The sequence below is a fragment of the Betta splendens genome, chromosome 5 (genome assembly GCF_900634795.4).
Source record: "Betta splendens chromosome 5, fBetSpl5.4, whole genome shotgun sequence".
NCBI lineage: Eukaryota > Metazoa > Chordata > Actinopteri > Anabantiformes > Osphronemidae > Betta > Betta splendens.
The window spans coordinates 8,203,531-8,225,569 of NC_040885.2; the positions used below are offsets into that span (position 1 = coordinate 8,203,531).

The 22,039-nt window shown below is 46.2% G+C and overlaps 2 protein-coding genes across 4 annotated transcripts in view; one reads left to right on the forward strand and one right to left on the reverse strand.

Annotated features, from left to right (window-relative positions):
- Nucleotides 1-9,750, forward strand: part of LOC114855504 (histone deacetylase 7-like) — a 31,206-nt gene extending 21,456 nt beyond the window's left edge. For all 3 annotated transcript variants that reach the window (XM_029150693.3, XM_029150694.3, XM_029150695.3), the window contains 6 exons: nt 2,235-2,332; nt 5,565-5,683; nt 5,806-5,939; nt 6,015-6,099; nt 7,256-7,403; nt 7,498-9,750. In XM_029150693.3, coding sequence (XP_029006526.1) covers nt 2,235-2,332; nt 5,565-5,683; nt 5,806-5,939; nt 6,015-6,099; nt 7,256-7,403; nt 7,498-7,528 — 615 coding nt within the window. In that variant the 3' untranslated portion in view covers nt 7,529-9,750. The remainder of the gene's footprint in view (nt 1-2,234; nt 2,333-5,564; nt 5,684-5,805; nt 5,940-6,014; nt 6,100-7,255; nt 7,404-7,497) is intronic.
- Nucleotides 9,751-9,919: 169 nt separating this feature from the next.
- On the reverse strand, nt 9,920-15,704 carry LOC114855506 (twist-related protein 2-like). Its single transcript, XM_029150696.2, has 2 exons — nt 14,576-15,704; nt 9,920-10,974 (listed from the first exon to the last, which is right to left on the reverse strand). The coding sequence occupies exon 1, from the start codon at nt 15,487-15,489 to the stop codon at nt 14,923-14,925; it is 567 nt and encodes a 188-aa protein (XP_029006529.1). The 5' UTR covers nt 15,490-15,704; the 3' UTR covers nt 9,920-10,974; nt 14,576-14,922.
- Between the last annotated feature and the right edge of the window lie 6,335 nt (nt 15,705-22,039).

Sequence of the window (22,039 nt, forward strand, 5' to 3'; positions counted from 1 at the left end):
GAAATATTTGGCAATTATCTAATTCCGTTGGGACATTAGGGAGCTCAAGAACCTTGTGTTCTGCATTTACTTGTCAAAACATGAAGAATGATTGTAACAATAAATCCAGAAATAATCTACTTGATTTAAAGCCCCAATTATAACTTTAATTTGGGCATGATGGCTGATTTTCATGACTGCAGAATCTACACAGCACAGGAGAATAATGGCACGGATACATGATATTCTGCCATGTACAGTACAAGGGCTTTAATAGTAGCAAATCCTGTCTCTCAGTGAGCCTTGGATCAGTTGTCACAGTTAGATGACAGTTTGATCACATACTGTATTTTATTCAAGTGGCAATTTTTAAAACTAATTGTAACTTTCATTCATAATGTGCACTCAAACAAGTGCTGCTTTGAACACCGCCTTGGCTAGCCCACTGCTGCCTACAGCTACTCCCACATTGTCTCTGCAAGTGTGACGCACTTTTCAAGTATTCAACTTTAACTTTACAAACGCTGGGTTGAAGCGTGTTTATTCATTAAACTCAGTGAGGTGCTCACACTGTGTATTTGTGTATACGCTGAAGGTTTGTTTTCAGAGATCAGTTTATTTAAGAAACTTCTGGGCTCTACATGTCAGAGTTTCACAACAGGATGTGTACTGTGGATTGGCATGCTTATGTTTGCATTCAGGAAATTGAGATGCCTATGAATTCTGCCTGCGGTCTTACCAGAAACCAATAGTGATGACTATCCCCAGTCACAGGAATTGACCCCATCCCACGGTGCCATTCACCACCCATCCACTCCCCCACATCTCCTCCTGTTACTCTGACATCCTCCCCCACAATAATGAGGATAAAATAGTCAATGTTTTCCCATAAAAACCCCTGATGAGGGTCGGTACATAAAACGCTCGGCTAGCTTGGATGTGGCTTTGCCTTAAGTGGCCCCTCAACGTCCACTGAGCTGTGTGGTAAACCTCTGGAGTCTGGCTGTCCCCTGTGTAGGTATATAACGCACCATGGGGTAGGGTTGTGATGTCATAGCCATAACAGAGTGCCGAGTACCACACGGAAACCAGTGAAGGCATAATCTAGTCCAGCAACTCCCGAAACATGAAAGAGAGAAAGAAGAGCATAAGACTTGGAGTAAAAGCAGGAATTGTATATGTGTGCAGCTATGTGTGTGTGTGTGTGTGTGTGTGTGTGTGTGTGTGTGTGTGTGTGTGTGTGTGTGTGTGTGTGTGTGTGTGTGTGTGTGTGTGTGTGTGTGTGTGTGTGTGTGTGTGTGTGTGTCTGAGTACATGTGTGTGCGTGTGCATGTGGGTATATTACCAGTTGGCAGAGGACAGGAGTCCTCATGTGTTTTTTGTTTGCCCTGTGAACATCTCGTCCACTGAGTGAAGAATGGAGACAGACTCTCTGCGATGCTCATCAGCATTCCAGCTTTTTCAAACATCCTCTCACACCCATACACATACATACACACATACACATATACACACACAAAGGAAATTACCGTGCCGTGTTGCCAAGTGAGTGTCAATCACCCTGCTCATTCTCCCCTCAAACTGACACATTGACTGATGGTGAAGGGCTTAGAGAACAGCTAAATGGCTGCTAGCAGAACTACAAAGAGAAAGGCAGGAATCCTTAGACCTCCTTTCCAAGACCCAGGCCTCGGGTTCACTCTCTGCCCCAAGTACGTGAGGTCAAAGAGAGAGAAGCTGCATCAGCTCTGGCTGGCACTGTGGCAGTACACGCCAAGCTCAGTACAGCTAACAAAAAACATATTAATGTTTTCTAATATGAAAATACTACATTTTATACAGTACGTGATTCAGGCATTAGGTGCCAAATAAAAACTATTTCCCAGTATAGCCATAGAATACAGCTTTGGGAACCATAAACTCATGTAGCTCTGTTGTGGTTTAAAGTGATTTATAAGGCCATTTGACAAATTGTATCAAAATCAAAATGAAGGGACAGCGGTGTTGAATTAATAGCCATCCGTCTTTCATTTAGGACTCATAATCACTCCCTGGTGTTGCCTTAAAGAGATGCACTGACTTTCCCTCGAATGCTGCAACGCAAGGTTTTGCAACAGCCGGGTTTATTTTGCGAAAATCCGACACAAATCTGTCATCGTCACTCAGTTTCTCAGCTATCGCTGGGACTCGTAAACTTTCTTGACATTCACAGAGACTCTCTTTCTCCCTCCCTCCCTCTCTATACCGTCACCCAGGTGGGCGCAGGTGCAGGCGAGGGCTTCAACGTCAACGTAGCATGGACAGGGGGGCTGCACCCTCCCATGGGTGATGCAGAGTACCTGGCTGCATTCAGGTAATGTGAGTAGTTTGAGCAGGTGTTACTGCTGAACACAGGTTCATACTGTCAAGCATTACAGTTATTTTACTGCCAGATTGATGGTTTCCTCATTTGCTTAATAAAGAGTCAGCTTTCCATTATCCTTTTCAAATGGATGTTTATTCTTTATCTTTTTGTTCTGCCTGTGTTAAAATAAGAAACCACAGCTGTAGCTGCATGTGATGACCTAGTGCCAATTAATCTGGACAGCCCACTCCGCTCCCACTAAAAGTGACCACCAGCTCTGTTGGTCCTATGTGTTACACTCCTGTCAAGGCTGTTATTTATGTTACTCTGATTGTACAATCATTCCACCAAGCAACTCTATTCAACAAAACTTTAATACAAACAGAATGTAAAACGTAAAAGACAAAATGATGCTAATGTTATTATTTATACACTGTAATTGGTTTAAAGAACAGGTTCAATCTTCAAACTATAATTATATTCACTTAAACTCTCTAAACAGGTTCAATTAATTCAAATTATTTTTTCTTAATTGCATGTAAGAGATCTCTCCCACATGATGCTTGGAGATGTTTTCTAATATGTTATGGGGTCCCGTATCCAAAGTTGCAGCTTAGTATGAAAGTCTTTCTTTTTCAATGTTCTTGCAGCTCAGCAGGGAAACACTGTCCAGAGAAACACAAAGAGGGAACTTTATACTAAACAGAGTTAGCGTTTGAAGACATCCATTTGATTTGATTAACTCAGACTGCTTAAGCCTCACATTAGTTTTAGATACACATTTGAATCTAATTTAGCACAGAACAAGCTCTGTGGATTTTGGCCCCCATCACTTCCATTGTAAGAGCTTTAGGAAGCGCTCTGTCCGTGGCAACTATAAACAGGAGAAACTGTTACAACTTGTCCGTGTTCTTACTGTGTGTGTGTGTGTGTGTGTGTGTGTGTGTGTGTGTGTGTGTGTGTGTGTGTGTGTGTGTGTGTGTGTGTGTGTGTGTGTGTGTGTGTGTGTGTGTGTGTGTGTGTGTGTGTGTGTGTGTGTGTGTGTGTGTGTGTGTGTGTCTGACTTTTGTTTTAAGACAATTTAAATATTTGGAACCATGCTCCATCCGCACCAAAATGTAAAACCTGTAGGTTTTGAATGTTTGACACGGGTTGAAGGGTTTTGTAACATTTTGTTCAGAGATTACCTGTATTATCCCATTACCTGTATTATTGCTGGTTTCTTCATATTTGGGGAAATTTGTTACAGTAACACTAGTATTACTGTACACACTAGTATTAATCACCTTTGTTTTCTACACACAGTCGAGCTAATTGTCCTGAATGAATTCAGTTCTGCTCTGCACTGAAATGAACTCCCACTCTTCCTGTCAGCAACATGGGCTTGCCAACTGATGATTAAATCATACTGTATGTGAGCATGGTACACGGCGCTTCGCAGCACACAGTGGGTGGGCTGGTCATCAGGGAAAAGATGCTAATGAGCTAACCCATACTGGTAAAAGCCATAGACCCGATAGGCCCAGTGTTTACTGGAGCTCTGGATGCTAATTAGGAAAAAAAATATCGTTTCCTGAGCAGCCACCTGGCTTGTGGTATATCCAGTGTTATCATGTGTAACACCACATAACTGTATGTTACACCTACTAACTTTGACAAAAAATCTCCACCTAAAATATAATTGGATGTATAAAGCTACAGCAAGACCTTTTATAGAACTGATAAAGAAATTTTATAATAGCACACACTATGCTATTATGTTCAGTGAATGCTGCTGCCATTCTGTGGAATAACTGGTGCGACTAAACGCATAACATGCTATACAGACTAATTTAATGCATCATGAATTTATGTTTATGCAATTAAGTATCTAGTCTGGTGCCAGTTCTGTAATTGAATGTCGTTACATGATTTAGAGGACAGGGTGTTCCAGACTCTGTGTGTGTTTCTCTCCGTGATGGAACACAAAAACTACCCAGATTGCGGCTGTTGATGATGTGCGTCTCCGTTTCTGGGTGTGTGTTTGTGGCAGGGGAAATACTGTGGTTGAAGGCAGCGGTGAGACACTCATACAATAAGAGAAAGCTTAGCTAGGGTGAATATGTAGGAAGGATTACCAAGGTGGTCAGACTTTTAGTTAGTAGCTAGTAGCAGCAGTAGCTCACATACATGCATGGATTTTTCAAACAAAGAGCAATGCACAGTATGCATGGGTGCATGCACATAATTTCCTGTGCATTTCTAGGTGGCTACTGACGAATGAGGAACTATTATGGGGGAGAGGAGAGCAGAGCATTGGAGAAGAAGTGGGGGGTGCATTGTTAGGGAATCCAAAGGCGGCGTAATTAGGCCCAATGGATCCCAGATGGCTGGCTGTCAGTGACGTGAGAAGAGGGACGAGCTCCTAATAGGAACCAGACGCACAGAAACGCCTTTGAACTGCCGCTGAGAGAGAGAGAATCAAACGCGGCATGGGACGTGTGCTCTTGCTAAATAACTGGCAGCAGGAGACGGGAGGAAGTGAGGACGAGAGCGTAGAAGTGGGGAAAGTGGACATTATGTGGGCATCTGAGTCCGGGCTCTCATTTTTATCTGCTTGTGTCACTTGCAACAACTGACACTTCTTCTGCGTTAACCACCTGCCTATAGTGATAAGCAAAAAGTTTTCACCCGAGTCTCTTCTCCGGCCAGTTTTCCATCGTTATATATCTTGGGAAGGTTTTCATTTAAACAGTTTCACACCTGTGTGGAACCCACCTTCTAGTGCTGGCTTCTTACCAGGAGTGGATCAAAACCACAGATGAAGAACTTGGAACATGGCCTTTGATAATTTATCTTTGATCATTTTCTAAATAGAGAGAGTTTACAATGAAGTAAATGTTTGCAGTTCGCAATCCAGAAGGTCACACACAGATTTCATGTGTGCCAGTTGCAAATCAATCACCTGATCCAAGAACAGACTTTGATGTTTAATTTTTTCTTCATTTCTCTCTTTATTTTTGTCCATTACGGTAACTATTCATTTTCAGTCTATTTTGATATTGACTCAATCCCACAGTGACTTCCGTGCCCAAGATTGTTACATTACCCAGATCATATTTTCACACAATTATGAACACCTGTTAAAAACATGATTTCCTAGATACGCAGCGCTCCAGTTTCAGCTCGGCCACAGGGCTTGAGTGGATAATAATTTGACAGTGTTGGCTTACAGCATGTTGTTTCCTCTTTTCGTCATTAGAACTGTGGTGATGCCAATAGCTCACAAGTTTTCCCCGGATGTGGTGCTGGTGTCAGCTGGCTTTGATGCTGTCGAAGGCCATTCCTCATCACTGGGAGGCTACAAGGTCACAGCCAAGTGTAAGAATCAGTCAGCTCCTCAATTTCAGATTTGAAAGGAACACTCACATTGAAGTACTTTTACAGTACTTTTAAGCAAAACCAACATTCACATCCAGTTAAACGTGTTTGGATCTTGTCAGGTTTTGGCTTCCTGACCCGTCAGCTGATGTCTCTGGCCGGCGGTCGAGTGGTGCTGGCTTTGGAGGGGGGGCACGACCTCAAGGCTGTCTGTGACGCGTCTGAGGCCTGCGTTAGTGCCTTGCTGGGCATGGAGGTGAGGTGTTTGTGTGTGCACGTCATATGCATGCTTCCACAGACACAGTGTAACCTATTCTGGGTTGCGTGTCAGGTGGAGCCACTGTCCCAGTCTGTGTTGGACCAGAAGCCATGTGACAACGCCGTCCGATCGCTGCAGAGAGTCATCCAGGTCCAGGGTGAGCGCTAACTCCTTAGCATAGCACTGTAAAAAATACAAACATACACATTTTTATAATGTTTTATTGTAGCAAGGAACATGAGGAGATAACCGAATAATAAGATAAAGAAAAGAAATTTTCCTCAATTGATTTGAAGTCAATAAACAGGCTACCAACGCATATCGGCACAATTTTATTTATCGGCCTATTTGTTATTGCTTCTTGGACGTAGACTGAAGTACATGCTGTTTGGATGACATCAAAGAAACAGACTACTGTTGCACCAGCCAATACTCATACCACCGTTTTTACCGCAAGCCAAGTGAATCCGTGCTGCTGTACAGTCTGTACAGAAAACAACATCCTCTATCTTTAGCCTGTTCAGACAGGGAGAAACATCAAAAGTAACCTTTGACGTGAAAGGAGTCCAGCCATTCATCCTCACATTTTTATTTTCCATCATTTAAATCTCATTATTTGACACTTAGCCCTCTCGCTGCCTCATCATCACTTATGTTCTCTGGCTACCTCTCCTCCTTTACATCCCTGTCTCCCATCCCTCCCTCCAGCCGTCCCACACACAGACAGACACACACTCATTCACACACACGGCCGCCCTGGCTCCAATTATCTTCAAACACTTCTCTGGCACACGACCTTCACAACATCCCCTCCTGATTGCACACAAATGTTATCCCAACCAAATTAGATTAATTAAAAATATTTGCAAAGCCACAAGAATGTTAAGCCCATAATTTAGACCCGGAGTGAAATGTATGTGAGTTGCATGCGCAGCTAGAACTCGCACACACTTAGATGAACACATTTGCAAACACTGATTGATTTTTAGTTCCACTGTGTGTCACAAGACTCGAGCCTGGAGACCCTGAGAGCAGATTGGACTTGAGTTTACATATTTAAAATGATCAACATGGATCTAAACTTAGGCCACAGGCTGTTTATATCACAGCCAGTGCTTATATTCAGATCAAACAGTTACAACCAGTGGATCAAACACCAAGTAGTGCTTTTATTAATGCAGTGCAGGCATTTTCCCTCAAGGAACCATTCAGGATGGAAACAACACTGAAATACCAAAGACGGAGACCATTAATCTTGCTCTCTCCCATTTCCTTCCTCCTCTGCCTCTTTTCCATCCCCTTGCCTCCTGCAGGTGAGTACTGGCAGAGTGTGAAGGATTCGGCCGCCACAGTGGATCAGTCCTACCTGCAGGCACAGAGGCGGCGGCTGAGACGAGACTCGGACAGCGAGGCCGTCAGCGCCATCGCCTCACTGTCAATGGGATCCCTGATATCTGACAGGTAAGAACGACTCTGCAGGTAAAAAATGGATCAGAGATGTGTCATCACATACATGCGATGTCATCAAATATTTACGCTGCTCTTGTTTATAAAGGAAACAGGCAGAAACATGCGATTCCCTCTGAAGAAGAGTCTCCTGACAGCTGTCTTCAGCCATGGAGGATGGAAATACACCCCCACACACACACTTACACACACTCCCATACAGCAGTGCATTCAGACCATCACTGGAACCAGATGTCCTCCTCAGTGCTACCACTGTATTCACCTCCACCTACTACTTGCTGACCAGTCTGGTTCAAACACACTGAGGAGCACCGTTCAACATGTCTTTTCCTGAAAGGCACGTCACTCACTAACCTGAAATGGAGGACACCCAGAGGCAGATGAATGAAGGACCTGCGCTCTTGAAGCATTTGGAGCGAACTCCGCTTCGCAACTTTAAACATTCACATTGTTAACACTCCCACGGGACCTAAACAAGACCACTCAGAAACCTTGAAGCCAGATCAAAAGTCCTGCTGGCGGAAAGGAGTCGTCCCTGCAGGACGTGCCTGTGAAGGAGAACAGACGTATTCCACGCACTTCATGTGCGTCCCTCTATGATGATGTCATTTGTCTGCATGTGACAAAGATCCGGTGAAGGAAAAGACCTTCTCTGGTCGTTTTGCACTGTACCGTTGTTGACGTGAACCGGACGAGAAGGAGGAGGCCGCATGTTCACAATTAGAGATTTTGTTTGCTTGTATTTGTAGTTCATCAATAATTTGACTTCATTTTTGTTGTAGTATAAGAGTCCAGTAATCCAGAGTGAAGCTAGACTGACGTTGGACTTACATATGTTTCATATTGTTTTGTATATCCACGCATTTCTTTCTTTTTTGCTTGTTTCTGGCCTGCCGGGTGACCACACGCAGCAGCTGCTGCAGTTATTGTCTTTGCTCCCCGGCAGAGAGAAGAAGGCACCTCGGCCTTCAGTGAAACGCGTGTTACACGTACAGACACACTGTACTTTGTATTTGTGGCGTTGGTCACAATGAAGAGCTAATACCTCTATAGTCATCGGAGTGTCCGTCTGGAGGGGAAACGTTTCTCTTTGAAATTTTCTTTCCACGTCAGCAAAGATAGACATCTCCCATGATGCCTCAGTGCAGCGCAACCACTCAGAAATGATTGTACACGTGACTATGCAGATTTTGTTTGTCAGGAGGCTCATTCAAACAATTCAGATGAGTCAAATCCAAAGAATTTTTATCAATCACACACAAAGTGCACTTACGGCCCTCAGGACATGAGGGTCAGAATGACTCGGGTCTTAATATCTGAAGTCTGACACGCTTCTTTAAAGGACCAGTGTTTTTACCTGTGGATGAGCATTCCTGCTGTGTTTAATAAATCGCTTTTATACAGTACATTAACTTTTTTTGTATCAAGGACAAACTGAGCTGACATTGGTCGTTTCTGTAGCACCGTCCCGTGTACTGTTGGCGTCAGGGGTGTTTTGCTCCCCGGACGAAGCGATGACATTTCAGCAGTTAGAATGGAGCAATAACAGTGAGACAGCTGAGTATCCACACAGTGCAATTGGACACAGGTTAAGCGCAACCAAAGTTTATGAGAACAATGTGCCGTCCTGAATTGGCATGGTTGGAAGAACTTCAAAGTCTTTGAGGAGTTTGTGAATGTTTCTTTTTTTATCCAAACAGTTGAACAGCATCAAAAGCACAGGACAGATACATAAACAAATTCATTTCACAAAGCAAAAACCTGAATGACTTTTATTTATGCATTCAGATTCCGTGTCTTTGAAGTGCTCTTTGCATGTCTAACACAATTTTGACGGTGCTATAGATTTTTTTTTAATACCGTACATTGCTCTGTTTGTTTCTTTCTTTATGTTTCATTGTGTATGCAAATGAAAACCCGTCCTGTCTCTGTTAACAGAATGAAAATGTGAATAACTGAGAGCGTGGAGCAGTATTAGCTCCGCGTCATGTAGGACACTCTAGCATCTTGACATAGGACAGTCGTGGCACTGACCTGACCGACCGTCTTCACCTCTGTCTTAATTAAAACAAATGACTTATTTTTGTATTTGACTTCAAACAATGCTTCAACACATTCTTAGAGACCAAATTATCAGCCTTGTGCCTTCGTGTATGATTCTGACCAACCTGTGTGCAGTTAACCTCAACAATGTGGATCTTAATTAAAACTGTTTTATTCAGTTTTTTCTTAATTTACTGTTTGGTTGTTGTACAGTTTGTACATATAAGTTTGTCTTTTGTCGTCTCTTTTCTACTATTTCTGTTTCCAAACATCACATAATAAAGGTAAATTATACGCATCTTCATAAGAGTTTTATTTATTTTGTTTTATATTTTTTTTTTTAAATATTAAACTCTATTTATTTATTCAGTTAATTGTTGGTACTTAAACAGCACCAAACGTTTCCTAACAACACCACTGGCTGTTGATGTATAAATATTCCTTTGATCACAAAATTACTGCAGTGATTTAGCATCAAGAAACAATTTTATTGTCCAAAGGAACTGACAAAATAAAAGTAACCAAAAGCAAATGCAACACAGTACAACAGGACCAAACTAGTTATTCTTACAAATGAAACCTCTATAATGTGGCTATAACCACTTCATCATCATGTTGGCACATTTTATAACAAGCACTCTGTTTTTATTTTTAATCTGCAAAGATATTTTTAAGCTGGAGAATAAAGAAGACAAACGTTTAAAAGTACAACTTTCTACAACACTGAAATCAAAAACAAGTTGAGCGGCTGAATTCTAATCAGTGGTTTAAGACACTTTCCCATTGGCATTTCTTCTCCAAAGCTAAATGTAACGCATAAGCAGATGGAAAGTAATACAGTGTGCGTACACAAAATTCACCAACTTCAAAATACACAGAAAGCCGTCGTCCAGTTGCTACAGCACAACAAAGCAGAAGATCTGCGTCAGATTCCTCGTGCTCTTCTTTGTAAGTCTTTTTAGAGCCAGAGCGTTTAGCTTATTAGCATTTTAGCTGTAAACATTCATTGGCTGTGACCGCCCCTCCAACCAGCGCTGTGCCATTATCATTAGTCATTTTAATGTCTGTCTGGCACTGAGTCATCCGAGGAATCGGGTGCTTGATGGTTATGGCGCTGTTACCCAAGGCACTCGAACCAGCAGCCCATTTGTTTCATTGTCACCGCAGGCCAGCTGTCTGTCTGTCTGTCTGTCTGTCTGTCTGTCTGTCTGTCTGTCTGTCTGTCTGTCTGTCTGTCTGTCTGTCTGTCTGTCTGTCTGTCTGTCTGTCTGTCTGTCTGTTTTCGTCGTTCAAAATGTTCGCTGGACTATCGCGTTTTCCCACCCGTGTTTCAGAAACACACGAGGGACAGCCTTGAGTCAAGCTGCAGGAACACCTCTCAGTGTCAGGAGTCAAGCCCGTGTCCACACAAAGACAGGCCGGAAGCAAAAGGGAGAGGGGGTGAGAACGTGCAGGTGACTGTTGAGACGGGAATCGTTTTCTTCTTCTTTGGTCCAGTCATTTTTTTACGTTTGTTGGTTTTCTGCAGAGAGAAGAAACACAGACGTTAAAAGGGTGAGATTTCAGGTGAGATGCTTTGTGTCGTGTCGTGTGGCGGTGACGCAAAAAAAAAAAAAAAAAGGTTTGTTAGTTGTGTTGAGGTTTTAAAACATGTGTAAAAACCAACAAACACTCTTGTTTAGTGGAAAGTGGGAAAATCCCTACAGCTCCTCACCTCAGCTCCTCCTGTTCTAACAAGCAAACACTGAATCTGGACCTTCCTCAGCTCGGCCCTAATTACACACTTACAGAAAGACAAGCAGAGAAGAAGAATAGGTGAGGTCATGCTGGAGGCATGCGTGTGTCTACGTGTAAACGGGCAATGATTTTATTTCCAGTTAAAAAAGCGCTTCACACCTGGTTATACGATAAACTATATCATATCTGCGCTTTATTTGCAGCAGACATTCATTTGCATAATTTGCCCCTACATTGTAAAGTTTATTGAGCTAAAATTTACAGGAAAATGTAAAAACGTGTGTAAAATTATCAAGGTTATTGGAGATTTTTAAAATATTTTTTTGGAGGATTTTACTGTACGGTACATTAAACTTTCTGTTTCGATGATATGCTGATGCATTTGGGGCTTTATGTGTCGTTTTGGTGCCTATGTGTCAAACCAGAAGCTGGTCCTGCAACACTGTGTGTTTATGCATGCGAACAAATGCACATGCAGCCTTCAAATGTACACACACACACACACACACACACACACACACACACACACACACACACACACACACACACACACCTGTGTTGAGCCCCAAATTGGACACTCTAAAAATAAAAATTACGTTCAGAAGCCACAACTTCTACATTAAAGCTTCTAAAAATGCTGTCGCGTCTCAGAGGACTTTACATCTGGTCTCAGATCAGTCCAGAGACATAACCAGAGAGTCAACATGCACAGAAGTGCATCCAACAGCTGGTCAGTCCAAACTGTGTAAAACACAAACACCAGCACAGCAGAGCCAGAGGTTCCGGCAGAGGAAGAAAGCACTGACAGGCATTTTGATTATAGAATAAACAGGACAGAGAGCATTGTTATTTTCCAAATCCAGCAGAAACAATCGCCCCATTCAACAGTCTCAGTCGGAGCCAGACACCCACATGTCCTAAAATCCTGCTCATCAAAATCCCTGAAATGTCTGCGGTGCGTTTGTGTACGTACGAGGCCGGAGCCTCTCAACAAAACACTGGCATGTTCTACTGAAAGGACACAACAGTCAGAGAAACCTGTACCTGCACTTCATGTACACCTGAGGTTAAATGGACTTTTGGGATAAATGACCAAAGAATAAAATCTCACCGACTTTTAAGGTTGTAAACTTTTAAACTTCTATTTACATGTTTAAAGCTCTGCACATTGGCTGCTCACACACACAAACCATTTTTATCCGGTACGACCTTCTAAATAGACATATTCGTCCACACGCTCCGTCTCTGAAGTTTCCCCCAAGTCTTTCTAACCTCATCTCTCGCCTAAAATTAAACAGCCAGGTCGGTACCAGACCTTGAATCTCTGGCACTGGCTGTGGTGGCCCCTGCGGAGCTGATGATAACAGGCAGAGCAGGCAAGGGGTGGGTAATAACTACTGCGTTGTGTTCAAGGACACGCTGGTCCACGTGCAGGGCCCTTGGCTTTGAATGCACCACTCCGACTGGAGTCTTCAACATCTGCTGCAGGGGCCACTGGAGACCTAATAATACGGCCGAGTGGAACACCTGCAGTGAGCACATGTCCAGCAGCTGCATGCGTGTGTCTGGACACTGTAACGTATACATATCACATGTAGTATTACTGTACTTGGGATGCACTACTAGTGTGTTTACCTTGACCTGTCATGTAGCTGATTAAAAGTGGATCAGCTGCAGCCCAGGAAACACCAATTACACCTCATGGTGTGTCATCGTACCGCTTACCTCTCATGTCGTCATCTTATTTTGAAAGGGACTTCCTGGCTGCCTCCCTGAATAAATGCAAATCTAAATCTCTTAAAAGGAAGCCAGGAGGACGAGCGAGATAAAGTCAGAGGATTCCTGTTTACCAGTCTGCAGATGTGATCGAAACACACACACACACACACACACACACACACACACACACACGAGTGCATGCATTGACATACACAAGCCCACGAGCCTGACCCCAGCCCTGGTACACACACCTTCCTAATACCTCACAACTGTTTCCAATCTAAAGGTTCCTGCCTGTCTGGGCTTCGGCGGGGCCTGATTGCGTGATACAAGATCCTGAGGAGAGAGGGCAAGGCTGCAGGGGAGAGAGAGAGAGAGAGAGAGAGAGAGAGAGAGAGAGAGAGAGAGAGAGAGAGAGAGAGAGAGAGAGAGAGAGAGAGATGGGCCCCTACTTTTTCTCCTCACTCTCCCTTTCTTTCCCTCCTTTCATGTTGTACCTGTGCAGGAATCTGGTGTCTGTTAAAATGGTTGAAAAAAGGAAAAACAGACCCTGTGTGAAGTCGATCCTACAGATTCTGGAGGAAAACATTTGTCTTAAACACTTTGAAGCTCTGTCAGACTGGAGCTGAAGAGTTTAGATTACAATAATAATGTGCTCTTAGTTCATTTTAGTTAATCAAGTCAAACTAGCAACATTCCTGAAGAGGCTTTTTCTATAAAAGCGTTGCTCTCGTCTTGCTTAGTAATGTTGTTTGTGTATTTACTGTGTTCATGGCTTCAGCTTGGAAACATTTTTTTTGTTGCTACAGTTGAACGAAAGGACGAAGCATAAAAAGGTTCAACGATTCTTTTATTTACATCTACTTGCTGTTGTCTGATTGAAAAGGTTTGGTCCTCTAAAATCTCAGTTCTTGAACAGTACCTAATTTTTATAACCTTTTCTGAAGCTTGTTTCTATCCACTGTCATTTATAAGCTACACATCACCAGAGTGTGAGACGTATTCACCTGTTTTTAGAATATAGTTTAAAAATGTAAACTCTAAATAATGATCAGCGCAACAAACAACAGTCCAAAACAATAAACACCATGTTATGTTTTTATGAAACCTGTATAAAGTAAACATTTATAGTTATTGAGAATAAAATATAGAACAACTGAACAAATGATATTCACATCAGAACAATAACTAAAAACTAAATTGAAGCTAAATTAATTTGCTTAGAACTAAATATAAAAGTGAATCAATAGTAGTGTTGTTTACATCTACGGCTGTTTGCTAGATTTTTATTTTTAGGTTAACAACACTATGTATATATACATAGATGTGTACATAGAAATATCTACATATATAGATATAATATAGCAATTAGCAATTTTATTATATTAATGTATTTATTTTACTTTAAATGTGTCAGTAAACTTTATATTGAAGCATTTTTAGAGCATTATCAGTATTTACTTGTTGAGCTAAAAGATTTTAAGATTTTATTTTTAGTTAAAATAGTAAATAACTACCGGCAGAGATTAACGTGTGTGCGTCTGTGTGTGTGTGTGTGTGTGTGTGTGTGTGTGTGTGTGTGTGTGTGTGTGTGTGTGTGTGTGTGTGTGTGTGCGTGCGTGTGCATGTGCATGTGTATGTGTGTGTGTTGCATGTATGATTCATACCTGGTGGCTGCAGTGGGTCATCAGCAGCACTGGACTAAGCTGTGGGTCAGGACGTGGGGGAGCATTGGAAGTAGTGGAAGTACGCGGGAGCGGGGAGAGATCGGGGAGGTTCGCGAGGAGTCTGACTTGCATCGATTCAACTGTTGACGTTAATACAGACGCACACACGGACTGAGCGGGTCGCGCGCAAAGGTGGAGGGACGGGGACAAAAGTGGAGCTTCAGAGCGGAGGAAACGGGCGCGAACGCGGACAGAAGCAGTGGGGCGGAGACGCGGACACAAGAGGGTGGAAGAGAGAACGCTGGTCGGGTGGGGTCGGGTCGGGTCGGGTCGGGTCGGGTCGGGTCCTAGTGGCTGGCGGACATGGCCCAGGCCCCCTCCATCCTCCACACGGAGAAGGCGTAGCTGAGTCTCTCGTGGGCCAGGTAGTTGCAGCTGGCCAGCTTGGCGTCCATCTCGTCGCTCTGCAGCACCTGGTACAGGAAGTCGATGTAGCGCGAGGCCAGCTTCAGGATCTGGATCTTGCTCAGCTTGTCCGACGGCAGCGTGGGGATGATCTTGCGCAGCGAGGCGAAGGCGTCGTTCAGCGACTGCGTGCGCTGGCGCTCGCGCACGTTGGCGATCACGCGCTGCGAGTGCAGGTCCTCGAAGGGCTGCTCGGGCCGCGGCCCCAGCGCCGTGGGGGCCAGCGACACCGCGGCCGCCGGGCTCTTCTTGGGCCTCTTGGGCCCCGACGGCAGCAGGCCGCTGGGGCTGCCGGTGCTGCTCTCCTCCGCCTGCACCGGGCCGTCCTTCTTGGGGTACGGCGAGCGCTTCCGGGCGCCCGGGCCCTTCTTGGACCCGCGCTCCGGCTCCTCCTCGCTGGCCCCCAGCCCGCCTTCGGGGGAGTTGGTGCAGGACACCTCTTCTCTCATGGTGGGGCTTTGCTCTGGGCCTCGCCGGCAGCTTCCACAAACACAGACGGGACGCGCTTGTGCGACGGACGTCTTCTCCTCCGTCACATAGAGCTACGGCCGCAGGAGCTCCATCGGACGGGGCCTCTCTCCGAGGGACCTTGTCGAGCGGCTCGCTTTCACATCCCCCTCTCGACCTGACGGGCAGAACGCGGACGGACCATCTGACAGGCAGGTCCACCTTGGGCTCTTTTATAGCCCAACTCTAACCCCGGAGCGCCGCGCCGCTTCCCATTGGCTCCGGGTGCTTCCCGGGGGCGTGGTCCGGCCCCAGACAGGCAGCGGAGCAGGAAGTGTGCGTTAGCTGGGCAGGCGATGGAGGAAGGGGGTAAGTGGCACTTCCAGCCAATGAGAAGGGCTGCGTCTAATGTTGCAGAGAGGTCTGAGGCTTTATGGGTTCCAGATTTGAGCTGCAGTGAAGGTCTGTGCACAGCCTCGCGTCTAGATTCCCCTTCATCGATTCGTTATAAGGGCGGAACTCGACCCTTTTGTTCCTATCAACTTCAGGACTAGATGCGGACGGTGTGTTGTTTTCTAGAGCACATCCCTAAAATAAACAGGCGACACAGAGGCCGTAAATCACGTGACATCATGGCACGTGATTTACGGAGTCTAGTCGTTTTATCCCTTAACATGAAGAACACGCGTGACTTCACCCTAACATTTGTCTGCCAGGATTGTTGCTGATAACGGCACACTGTAAAAACAACCTGCAGAACCTCGGGTCACGGTGTGGACAGAGTCGGCCCGAGAATTCACCGCTCGACCCATTTCACGCTTTCGCCGAGACCGAACGTGACGTCCCGCAAACCGACAAAAGGCTTTTCCCACCAAATCCGTTGGAGCCCCGGTCGCTCTCCACCTGATCACCGCTCGCTCCCGCTGATCAAACGCCCCCGACGTCTCTGCTGACACCACCCGTTGCGGCCGTCTCGGCCGGTCGGATCAGGAAGGCCGCGTGGACAGGACCCTGAATAACCCCTGACCCCAGTGGCCCGCCGACCCCGGCCTGCAGAGGTGAGAGCGCACCTAATTGTGCCGCCCATGGCCTCCGGGCACCGTCCACACATGTTCCACCCATCTGGGTCCGCGGCCGCTGCTCTGCAGCAGGTCTGGAGGTCGCCCCTTTCAAAAGGGCGACGCGCTGCCCTGGGTTTTGCGTTAAGGTTTCGCCCCCGGACGCACCTTCGCAATCGTTTTCACAAGACTGTCCATTTGTACCTTCATGCGTCACGACACCGGTGACTCACTGGAAGTGATCACTTCAGAGAAATGCTGTGGGGGTTTTCCGCTCGGGAATGCCCGTGCTTTTCGACGGTATTTACCGGTAGCGGCGCATTTCAACACGTCTGAATATCGATTTCTGTACAAACGTTAAAGTCATTTAAACACAGGCCTCGTGTGAAGAGAAAGGAAGACGTCGGCCCAGATTTACAGGTCGCTAGCAGTCGTCTGCAGGGTCCTCGCTGACAACTTGGGAGTGATTGACGCGGCGTTGGAGGGGTGGTATTAGCAGAGAGCGGCTCAGGAGCTATTTGATGAGCCCCGTGATTGCGCCGGTTTATGTTTCATTCAAACGGCGACGCCGAACGGAAAGGAGCTCAATCCCAGTTGGGTTCAATCAACTTGAAAGCAAAAAAAAAAAAAAAAAAAGAGAGAGAAGAGAGAGACTCATCTGGTCCATCAAAGCCAAGCTGTGGACAGAGACAGTGAATTAGCCAAGGTTTGCGTTACAAACCCAGCCGAGTCAACGCGCGGATCACCCGCCGCTGGGAGACGGCACAAAAGCCATTGTTGCGCGGGCTAATCTCGGGAGTTGCCGCTCACTTTCAGCAAAATTGTGGCTCCGTGCCACCAGCATGGAAAAAATGAGCTAACGAGGCAAGTAGGCCGGCAGGAATGTCGTGGCACGTTGGAGAACAGAGGAGGAGGAGAAAAAAAAAGAAAAGCAGCGAGAGAATGGGAGAAGAATAAGAAAAGGGGAAAAGAAGAGAAGAAGAAAGGAGCGGGAGAAAAGGGGGGAAAAGAGTGAGGCCGTCCAAACAGAACCAGATGCAGGAGTGTGGAGGCCCGTTTGATCTCTGTCCTCGTAGGCTGATTGATGTTGCACATTTCATTTCCTTGTCAGACTCTTGACATAATGTTTCACTAAACACTCGGGGCCGGCTCGCCTCTTCGTTTTAGTTCCACGGGGGTTATAATCAACCATTTCTGCTGCTGAAAATAGATCATACACGTATCAGTATATATCAATATATATTGACTTACGCGCGCACGCACACATGAGGGGGAGGACAGGGGGGGGGGGGGGGGGGGGGGGGGGGGGGTTATCAAAGAAAAGCCGTGTATTGTCTGTTTCTGTCTCTACACCATATGGTTTGGCCCAGAACTGAAATACGGCGCTGAAGAGGGGCCGCGTTTCTACTTTGAAGTTCGGGGGGGAAATCATTTACTTTTTTTTTTTTTTTTTCTGCGCCGTCGGTTCAAGTACCGTCATGCACCGCGAGGGCGACGCCAGCCGGCCCCGGGTCATGTGTTTAGAAATCCAAAGTCGTTGAGTTCCTGCTCACCTTCACCCTCGCCGTTTCTCCAGTGATGTCTGCACACAGCACACTCCTCCCCCCCTCACCCGCTGCCTCCCCCCTGCCTCCCATACCCATCCTACCACGGCTCCATCCCTCCGGAGGAGCCTAGTGGCACAAAGGCAGACATCTGGGACCCATTTCCCCCCTGGAGAAGCCCTTCCTGTGGGGTATCCACTTAGAGAGGGGGGGGGGGGGGGGGGGGGGGGTGAAGGTGTATGAGTGGGTGGGGGATGGTGGTGATGCGACTGGACGGCATGAAGGGGGGAGAGGCCTGCCAGCTAATAACGAGGTGCAAAGAGTGCAGATGGAGGTGTGTAGGTTCCCAGCGCTCAGGTCAGCGGACGCGCGATCTGGTCATCGTCTGCATTTGCTCAGTTCATGTTTAGTTACATGAAAAGAAAAGCGTCATTTTGCTTTTACATGAACAGCTCTTACGGGTCCTTTTTTTTCATTTAAACTTATCACAGCTGGCAAATTGGATTCAAAGCTTCGGAGAGCTGCTGAATGGACCTTGGGGTAAAATGGCGTTTTTCAGGTCTTCAGTCGTGGCCCCGCTCTGGAACCCCCCCCCTGTGTTATTCTTGTCTAGCTGCGGCTTATCTGCTCGCATTAGACCGTGATTTATCATAATATTTAGCGCTCAAGCTTCCTTCAAATGTCCCCGCTTTCATGTGCAATTTAGCCAATATCCTGCTCTGGCTCTGATTACAGTGTTTAAGTGCTGGGGTCTGAGCGCCGCGCATTGCAAACAGTCCCAGTGGAGCTCCCAGTGGAGCTCCCAGTGGAGCTCCCAGTACAGCTCCCAGTGCAGCATCCAGTGCAGCTTCCAGTGGAGCTCCCAGTGCAGCATCCAGTGGAGCTCCCAGTGCAGCTCCCAGTGGAACTCCCAGTGGAGCTCCCAGTGCAGCTCCCAGTGCAGCTCCCAGCTGAGCGGCTGCTGGGCGCTGAGCAGCAGGTGAGGAAGCGGCGCATGGAGGCTAAAGAGCTCCCACTGTGAAAAGAGCATCGCTTCATAATCAAGGTCGTAAGTGGCAACTAACATACTTATGTATTAAAGTGATGTTTTGTTAATGCACTTTAAACTTTTTTAAGTTAAGTTTATAAATGTCAGTAAGGGTTTAGTTATTAATAAACATACCAATCCACAAAAACTTGAAACTTAAAGCACTTCTAAAATGGTTTGTAAAGGTCAGAGGTCAAAAACCCAGTACCAGTTAAAGCCCATCCCGCAGCAGCTGTTTGCTTGAGTGTTGTTTTCGTCCAATAACGGCGTCAGCATCTCTGCACGTGGGAGACAGAGCTGATGTAGTGACTTATCTAAAAAGATCAGGCAAAAACATGCTGACCTGCGTGAACGTCATTTTCCCTGCTGAGTCGGCTGTTTAAAATCAACCTGTTAGGTGTAAAACCTCCACGCGGCTCCGGGTGAGTCACCGGATCAGAACCGACCATGTGACCAGAACACAGAAGACCGGCGTCATGTGATGGAAGCCTCACTTCAGGGCCACTGGCCGTGTCCAGCCTCGCCCTTCAGACGGCGCTTACTGGGAGGTGGTGGGATCGCTGGGATTGGGCTGTATCACGCATCCAGCCCTGCTCTGTCAGACGCACAGAGCAGCATTGTCTGCTAGGTGGAGAAGAGCGCTGCATTGGAACCATCCACGGAGCCCGCTTCAAAGTGCTGCGCCTTCACATTGAATCAATCCCCACTTCCATTAGATTAGATGACCTTACCAAAGTTACATTGTGCTAACGTTTCTTTATGCTTTCCCAAATCCCGCGCTCTGGTTCTGGTTCCCCCTGTGAAGCCACTTCAAACAGCCTCTGCCATGGCGTATCCCTTTGTGCTTTAAAACAGCAAATATGTGTCTCCCTAAAATGTTTCAGATGCGAGCGTTCACTGGTCCCAGAGGCGCAGACGGCATCGCGTACACACACACATGCGCGGGGGGATGCGGGGGGGATGCGGAGGCAGCGCGCGTGGACGGGCCGGGGTCCGACGGGCCGACGAGGAGCGTCGGCCTGAGGATGATGGAGACGGACAGATGCCGAAAAACGGGAAAAGGGCCGGGAAAACAATGCGGGAGAAAGGCTGCGGCAGTAAATCAACGTGGTAATAAGGAGAGACGGGGGGGGGGGGGGGGGGGGGGGGGGGGGGGGGTTCAGCGTTCTAGAAACATATGTTTCAGTTTGTAAATAAAACAGTAAATTGCTATGGATATTGCTTAAATATCTGTGGGCTTTGTACCACGCTTTGCGGAAGTTCCTCGGAAATCATTGTGGGACGGCCTTCTTAAAATGCCAGGGAGGCTTCTTAATGTCAGCGAGGCCATCTGGTTCTGCACCACTTCAAGATGTTTGCTTTTCATTTAGCTTTTCTTTCCTCCCGGTGCTGCTTTTTATAGATCAAACACTTCACGTTTTGGAATATTAATACCAACGCTCAGATTTTTGCGTCCGAAGCCGGGAGCCGCTCGCCGGTCTGAACGGGCGGCAAAAAGGGTGACGACGGCCGACGACAACGACACAAAAAACGCCGTATTAACGTAGAAAGTGAAATACTGAGTAATGTAGAACGAGAACCACTTTCACACGATCAGGCCTGACTACATGATCCTGCTACGAAACAGGTGGATGTTCACAAAGTCCGGTTGCTTCGTTCATTAATTATGACAAATACCCCAGCTGTGATGTCATCAAGGCGCTTGTTGTTTGCTACGGATCCACATTCAGCTGTTGTTGCTCTGGAGTGTTTAATGCAGGATGTTCAGGACACTTGAGCCATTTGCATCAACTATTGTTCGCTGACTCTGACTCTGCCAGTCAACACTTGAGACAACTTCCTTCCTTGATTTGAGTAGAAACGACTCCCATAATTTAATAAAACGAGACCCCTCCTCCTCTTTACATACCACACACACACACACACACACACACACACACGCGCGCACACACACACACACATGCTCATTTTACGGGCTGGTGTATAAACTTAATAGGACGCCTTCGGTTCCAAAGCCTCCAGCTTGCTCAGTGGAAAGTGAGCCGGATTGTTTTGCAGTTTCTTAATGCCGATGTTTATAAGAGCCAGATAAAAAACGTTGCCATGGTGATTCGCCCACAACATCGCAATTACCTTGATGCTACGTGGCTCCGAGGGCTCACAAACAAACCAGTCTTATGCAATTAAGATATAAGCACCACCGGAAAAAAATGTCCTTAAAACGCAAAGGAAGGATGCAGGAAGGCAACAAAAGGCCGTGAAGTAACGACACTGTCCTCGGGAGGATCAAAGTCGCACGCGCTTCCAGAGAAAAATGAGCGAGGTCGCGGCAACATCTGCACAATATGAGAAACATTTCTGCACAGGATATCGTTCTGTAAACAAATCATTAATTAGTTCTATTGCACTAAACCCTAGAGCGGCTAAATTTTAGTCGCATATTTCTGACATCAATTACAAAGTCCTTGTGTCAGGCAAAAAAAACATCTGCCCCCGGCCCCACATATCAAAACGGGGAATATGGAATAGTTGTCTGACTTCAAAGTTCAGGTTGTTGCCCAGTGCTTCGTGCAGCGATCCCAATGTCGTGGGTGTGATTTTTTTTTTTTTTTTACTTCATCAGTGTGGTTCGAGTGGGTGGGAAAAGTGGCTGATTCCTCTCATGGCGCAAATCCCACACTAATGCCCAACACTGACCCTCCTGATCTGAGCTTAGCAGGGAGAGGGAGGCGGAACAAGCTGCCTTTCTGACGCTCAAGGAATTTACTGCACTTGAAAGTCACAAGACAATGAAAAAAATGCAGTTTGTTTTTATGCTGATGTGTCCCCATTGAAATTAGAAAGTATTTAAAGGAACAGAAAGTGTAAAAGATGCTGACGCGTTCCTTTAAATGAAAGCGGATCAGATATTAGCCAATGGCGT